The sequence below is a fragment of the Bos indicus x Bos taurus genome, chromosome 19 (genome assembly GCF_003369695.1).
Source record: "Bos indicus x Bos taurus breed Angus x Brahman F1 hybrid chromosome 19, Bos_hybrid_MaternalHap_v2.0, whole genome shotgun sequence".
Taxonomy (NCBI): Eukaryota; Metazoa; Chordata; class Mammalia; order Artiodactyla; family Bovidae; genus Bos; species Bos indicus x Bos taurus.
In genome coordinates this window covers 38,640,856-38,647,753 of record NC_040094.1, presented here as the reverse complement: position 1 = coordinate 38,647,753, position 6,898 = coordinate 38,640,856, and the positions used below count along the sequence as shown (strand labels likewise).

Below are 6,898 nucleotides of genomic sequence, written 5' to 3'. Positions count from 1 at the left end.
GGTACGTCTCCATCACTAGACTGTAAAACCCTTGGGGACAATGATTGTGTCTGTTTCCATCATTGCTGTATACGCAGTGTTAAGCATAATCCCTGCCTGTGTTAGGTTTCCAATAAGTGTTCATGGAAACAATAGATGAATTAACAGATAGGTAAGAGCCATACCTCCTTTTCACTGAGTAGTGCACACACAGACAAACGTCCAGTTAGTCATCAGTAGACACATAAGTTTTGACAATGAGCACAAACATTTATTTCAGCTTAAACTTAGTTTGATTTCTTTGGAGTATCTTGGAGTGGAGCTGAAGCAAGAGCTGAGTAAATGAAGGGCAGAGTCCAGTTCTGAGCTTGGGTTTGGTCAGAGTCACTGAAATCTGTGCAGAGTGGAGAGAGGAGGGGAATATCGGCTTAGAGTCAGCAAAGTAAGTGTATTCTGGCACCCAGCCATAGTTCAACTCCTCCTACCTCCAAATTACCTTTCTAATGGTAATTATTCCAAAAAGTGCATAGACTGTTACCCACTTTACCAAGGAGATTTTCTCATACTTTTTTCTCCATTGTTCTGGCCACATAGGGTCCTTCTAACCCTCTTACAGGAAGCCATTCCAGATTTGTTCCCTCAATCCCTCAACTTCCCATCACCGGTCTGAATTTGTTTTGGTTTCTGCACCTTGGCGTCTGCATCTTGAATGAATGTCCTGTCTCACTGTTCGAGTGGCTGGATCTCTCCATGGTTTTGAGTCATCCCTTTGCTTCTAAGACATGATATTAATAAACTGAAAGACTTCCTAGCTGAGGAGGAGGATTCAAGGATTATTGAGACCAGCTGGAGCTACAGAGAAGGGCAACGTTCCTCCAACTCTAGGGGTTTCATCACTGAGAAGCTGCCATGGCACAAGGGTACTGAGGGAAAGCTGAGGATGCTATGGTCTTGGGTGGATAGGGCAGGTGAGAGCAGCGTCTCACCTGGAGGAAACTGAGGAAGAAGTGAAAGTGGTACGAATATCTGTCAACATTGCCAAACTCTTAATACTCTGCAGATGTTGCTGTCACCCTTTTCCTAGCATTATCTCATTCAAACCCCACCAAATCCTATGAAGTGGTTTAAATAACCCTGACTTTCACAAAAATGCCTCTTTGCGACCCCATGGACTGTAGCTACCAGGCTCCTCTGTCCATGGGATTTTCCAGGCAAGAGTACTGGAGTGGGTTGCCATTTCCTTCTCCAGGGGATCTTCCCAACCCAGGGGTTGAACCCGGGTCTTCTGCATTGCAAGCAGACGCTTTACTGTCTGAGCCACCTGAGAAGTCTCAAGTTTCAGAGAGTGTAAGTAATTTGGCAGCCTGTTTTGGGGTGAAGATCTGAACCCACGTCTGACTCCAGAGTGAGAGCTCACAGCCAATATGCAATATGCCCAAAGCTGCTAAACTCCCACCTGAGCCTGCAGAGCTCCATCTGATCCACCATCCAGGCCAGCAGCTCTCGAATCAGTAAATGCTTTAGCAAATCTTCATCACTGGGGTTCTTGGGCAGGGAGCTACAAAGAAGAAAGCCTCTGGCAGGCCCCTTAAGCCCAGGCCCCACCCAGAGAGAGTAAACACTGGGGCTGGGACTCCGGCGTGGTGGGACAAGGTGGGGCGGGGGTGGGGGGTGCGAGTCAACACAGCTGCCTCTCAGTTGTCTCTGCTTTCAAAGCTCCGCCCAGATCTGTCGGCCAGGGAATATAGGCTCTTCCATACAGGCAGACAAACAATTCTGGTGGGAGACATCCCACCCACCCACCTCTACAGTTTTCCCAGAGTGTATTCCAGCCCCGCAGAGATTACTTTGGGAATGTTCACTCTTTAGAATGATCTGTGTCAATTCCTCAGCTTCCTACAGAGACAGGGTAACTGATTTCAGGGGACTGGCCTTGGGAGGGTCCTTGTTCCATAAAAGCCTTCCTGAAGTTTAGCAGACAAAAGGGAGAAGCCAGTTTCTGAAGTCCCTCCTGGAGCCTTGAGCTCCTGGACTTGAGTCTCTCCTGGACTTGGTGACTCTGCACATTAAGTCATCAATCTTAGAAACTCTAGCCCCAAATCCCCTCCCAGGACCCCCATCCCCATTCCTCCTAGGCTATTCCCTTAGGCTTGGGCTGATCTCCAGGAGCTCTGTGAAGACCCCTCTTTGAATTCTGGGTAGAAGAGGATGCTTGTCTGGGGCCTAGCCCTGCTCCGGTCTGGGAAAGGGAACAATGAGGTGGGAGTGAGTCGGAGGCCCCACCCCCACCCCTTCCCTTGCAGGCAGACTCACCCCTGCTCCTCCTTTGCCTCCTCCTTCCTGTTAGACTGATGGGCCAGCTCTAGGGCCCCAGCCTCCCTCTGGGTGATGTTGTGTATCCAGCTGGTAAAATAAAGATTAGGGAATAGGTAGGGCCAGGGGCGATTCCAGATATTCTCCAGCCCAAAGAAGCTCCAACCATTTGGTACCTCAACCCAAGGAGCAGAGGGTACCTCTTTCTTCAGTCAACCTCCCAACTGCTTGTCTTCAGCTGCCAGTGAAAAGCTTTTCAAAAGCTACCACGCAGGTCAAACAGCAAAGTCAGGGAGAGAGACTTTGCAAAGAGAAGACCGAGATCAGCTCGTCTTATTTCCAAAGTCTGAAGCTGCCACCACTGAAGAGTCATTGGCAGCAGTTCAGCTCCTCTGCCTTCATCCCCAGCCCCCTAGGGATCCTCTCAGAGCCCAAAACACCTTCCCTGACCCCTCCCCTTAGAAGCAAAGGATTGGAAAATTGCCCACGTCCTGCCCTCAGACCGGACTGCTGCCTGAGCCAGGAGCCCAGGCAGGACTGCCGTGCAATTCAGCTCCCGATCAGCACCTAAGTGAAAGACGACATTGGGCTTGTGCATCACACAGAGCACAGGGAGCAGGGGTTGGGGGTGCACGTGACTCACTCGCTCTTCTTCCCCTTCTGCGCCAGTAGCCAGTTCACAAAGTCTTGTTGGCGGATCTTGTCCATGGCGATACTGTAGTCACTGATGAAGGTGCCCTCAGCATACCTGGTTGCTCGAGGCTGGGAGCCACTGGCCTTAGAGTGGAATCTGAGAGGCAGGGAGGGGAGAGAGAGGGAAACCGAGGTGCCATAGAAGGAGCAGAGAGCGCAACAATAAATGATTGTCACCACCATCTGAAAAGGAAGCAACCCATTTCTTGGGAGTCAGTTTTTATGGAGTCACCCTTTTGTCCATGCATCACGCCCCTGGGACTTTATCCTTAACTCAAGAGCCCACTTCCTGCATCCTCACTATGTGAGGCTCTGGCTTCTGGGCAAAGATCAGAGGTTCCCCTCGTCCCCAAGGACTGAATCAGAGTTCCCTCCTTCGCTCCTTTTGTCCTGGTGCCACCCAATTCAGTTATTCGGTTCTCAGTTTCCTAATAATGGGCTTCCCTGGTGGCTCAGACGGTAAAGCGTCTGCCTGCAATGCAGGAGACCTGAGTTCGATCCCTGGGTCAGGAAGATCCCCTGGGGAAAGAAATGGCAACCCATTTCAGTAGTCTTGCCTGGAGAATTCCATGAATGGAGGAGCCTGGTAGGCTACAGTCCATGGGGTCATAAAGAGTCGGACATGACTGGGTGACTTCACTTTCACTTTTCCTAATAAGAGTGAGCTCTTATAAAACAGGACTTAATATGAGTCAGGTCCTGTACAAGTCCTTTAAAACATAAATTCATTGTGTAGGAGGTAGACACTACATGTCTTTGGCGAGTGAGGCAACCACGAAGCAGAGAGATTAATTTAGCGCAAGCGTGAGCAGGGCTGACCCTCAGCTAGTCTGGGTCCAGGTCTACGGTCTTTAACTTCTACACGATGTTGTCTCAAACTTCCACGGCCAAGTTGATAGGGCCATATGGCTTGTCCTTGCATCTGAGAAGGCCTAACTCTACTCAGACGTGTCTCTCTTGGTCTCCCCAACACACAAACAGAGTCCCCTACTGTGTGTGTGTGTGTTCAGTTGCTAAGTCGTGTCTGACTCTTTGCAACCCCATGGACTGCAGCAGACCAGGCTTCCCTGCCCTTCACTATATTTCCCCCTATTATATTCACTCATAACCTTCTCTGCCTCTCCTCACAGCACTCATGACAGTTTGAAGTTTGCTTAGATGGGTCTTTGTCTTCCCCTTGGATCTATATGCTCCATGAGGACAGGTGGCATTTGCGGACCGCTCTTCATGTGTATCCCTTGTGCCGAGCACACAGGAAGCTGCCTATAAAATCTGATCAAATGCACAAACAAATGAGCAGTTAAGGCTTTCATCAGGGAGATACTTTCACCTACTTCAGCCACTTCACTGCTGGGAAGTCCTTCCGGAGATTTAACTGCAATCTCTCCAGCTGCAACAGTAGCTGGTAAAAATACTCCCTGGTTCTAGCCTCGTTCTGCACCCCTATTACTGTAAGGTTTTCCCTCGAGCATCTTTCTTCTTGGCCTGGGATTCCTCCCTTTCTTACCTGTCTCTTGAAAATAAGAACCCAGTCATCCCCTCAGCCACCTGACCCCTCCTTCTCACCCCAGCTTGGAGTGATCCTCTTCTTTCTCCCCCAGCACCACTGCCAGGAGCAGGGACACCACCAGCAGGGAGAAGGTCTTCATGGCCAGCATCTTCCAAGGGTTCTTTCCTGTGATAAGAGAGAAAAGGACAAGGGTGAGAAGAAGCCCTGTGCTGAGGGGATAGCCAGTATGGTGGTGCACTTAGGAGCCCTGGAGCCTGTGGGGAATCTGGAAGCTGGGGGCCAGGCCTTGGGAGTTAGAGCTTTTCTAAGACCCTGGAGAAATACCTTGAGGATGGTGAGGGGTGCTGGCATTACAGCTAGAAGGGACATTAGAAGGCACATGGAACCTGGCCAAGAGTGAACCTGTTTTGGGGGTTTTAGGAGGAGTCTAAGCAGGGAGGAAGGAGGGCAGCAGGGAGCCTTCCTGGCAGGAGAAAGCAGTGAAGGCTTGTATGTCTGGATGGCCCCCTTCCTGGCCCCCATGGCTAGACATCATGGGCATGTGAACTGGCAAGATTTTCACCTCCAGAGTCTCCAGCTCTTAAGTTGGCTGTCACCTAAATCATCGCAGCCCTCTGGCCCAAAGTGAAAATCGCAAATAGAAGCCCTCTCCATTTCTCAGACTTCACTGTCCCCACTCAGGGACGTCTGATGCTTCTGCCTAGGGCGAGCCCCATTTCCGCAGGGCATCTTCAGCAGAACTTTCCTTCCAAGCCTTGAGCACCAAAGCTAGCTCTAGAGATGTGTCGGCTGCAAGACCCTGCCTTCCTGCCTCGTCACCTGGGTATTAAAGGAGCCCTTAAAGCCACCTTCTTATTACCTGCATAGAAGAAAAGTGCTAGGTGCCGAGACCCACCCCCAGCATCTCGTCCACGGCCACCCCTTCCCAGCTGCTCTCCTACCAGGCTTCCTTTCCAGCTCACCCAGAGGGACAGGGCAGGGGTCTTCTCCTCCTCCCTCCTGGCCTTTCAGAGCCTCAGGAAAGTTTGCCCTGGCTCCTTTATATCCAGGCATCACTGATCTGCTGATTAGCCTAAAAGCATCTTATCTCAAGAAATTAAGCCCACAGCTACCGCCACATTAAGTCCATTTTACATGTAATAAAGTTGTCCTTTCCACTTGGACTGTGCTAATTGGTGATTAACATTTGGGGATCTCCAGCTGCTGTCTGGGCTTGACCTGTGGGCAGGGTACCTTAAGTGCCCCTTTTCTTCTCCCCTTCCCCTTCTGGGCCCCAGTATCCCCCCACTTCCTTTATAGGTGCTCTCGCTTAGAAGGATGCCCCTGGTGAGGGCAGATGCACGTAGGGTGGCACTAACTGGAGTGGGGTCACTCCTACCAGCATCAGGCTACTCCTGGGTTGGAGGGCGTGGGGCCACAGTGGCCTAAGGCTTAGTCAGTGCGGCAGTGTCTCCATCTAGATGTCTAGGAGGGGGTCCAGCTGGCTGGGGAAAGGGCGGAGAGTGATGGGCAGAGGGTTAAACCCCCATGAAGGATGGGGGTTTCCTGGTGAGAGCTGTGAACTGAGAACTTCCACTTGAGCTACCTTCCTGCTGAGGGGCAGGCAGAGTTGGGAAAAGAGGATCATGGACACCGTGAGGACGCAGAGCAAAGCGGGCCAGCTACAACTCGTTCCTAACTGGAGAGATTTATGAGCTCCAAATCTCTCTCCTCAAATGCTCTGCTCTCCTCTAAGAGAGAAGTATATGCCCCTGTCTTTGCTATGGGAGTGGGGCCCCTGAGGCCCTGCTCTCCTCCATCAGACCCTGGGCTCTAAGCTCAGCACTGGGAGCCAGGCTGTGTGCCCCATCGCACGGAGGCTTCCTCAGGTTAAGGGTGGTATCTGATCCTTGGACTGGAGACTTGTTGAGAGGCGCCCTTTTCTTTCTGCAAGCACTTAGTGCATGGCTCTGTCCGCATGGGCTCTCAGTCCAGAAGGGACAGGGCACAGCCTGCACATTTGGCCGACCCCCAAGGCCTCCTGCCCAGGCTGTCCCTTCTCCACTTGCTGTGGGTACTTTGAACCCTAAACAGCCCTGCTAGCTGCAGGGCCGAGTAAAGGCCACTTTCCTTTCCAGGTCAACTCCCCAGCCTGGGAACAGGTCCAGCATGAAATTAAGTGCTTGTGTGGGATGAGGGGGAACTGACTGGGACAGCCACTTACCTCTGCTTCCTAGAAACCTCGCCTACCCACTACCCATTTCCCACCATCTCAGAAAACTTCTCTCTGGGCAAGCTCTGCAAATTCCATCTCCTAGCTATCAAAGGGCAGAGATTAGACATCAGTTCAAATTTGGCCTCCAAGGAGGGTGTGGGGGCTGCTTGTGATCCTGCTTCCTGGTGAGCAACACAGTAAATGGGCTC

At 51.5% G+C, this 6,898-nt stretch overlaps 1 protein-coding gene across 1 annotated transcript; it reads right to left on the bottom strand.

The window, feature by feature from the left end:
• Positions 1 to 233: 233 nt before the first annotated feature.
• Positions 234 to 5,483, bottom strand: GIP (gastric inhibitory polypeptide). The gene is made up of 6 exons (XM_027517020.1): positions 5,458 to 5,483; positions 4,552 to 4,660; positions 2,936 to 3,082; positions 2,293 to 2,382; positions 1,436 to 1,537; positions 234 to 373 (listed from the first exon to the last, which is right to left on the bottom strand). The coding sequence occupies exons 2-6, from the start codon at positions 4,641 to 4,643 to the stop codon at positions 364 to 366; spliced, it is 441 nt and encodes a 146-aa protein (XP_027372821.1). The 5' UTR covers positions 4,644 to 4,660; positions 5,458 to 5,483; the 3' UTR covers positions 234 to 363.
• Positions 5,484 to 6,898: the final 1,415 nt, after the last annotated feature.

What these genes read in the sequence shown, in the direction of transcription:
- GIP (XM_027517020.1), bottom strand. Translation starts at nt 4,643, where the DNA reads ATGCTGGCCATGAAGACCTTCTCCCTGCTGGTGGTGTCCCTGCTCCTG. An exon ending in GAGGATCACTCCAAGCTGGG is followed by an intron (nt 3,083 to 4,551) that starts GTGAGAAGGAGG and finishes CCTGCCTCTCAG; the next exon opens with ATTCCACTCTAAGGCCAGTG. An exon ending in CAGAAGGGGAAGAAGAGCGA is followed by an intron (nt 2,383 to 2,935) that starts GTGAGTCACGTG and finishes TTATTTTACCAG; the next exon opens with CTGGATACACAACATCACCC.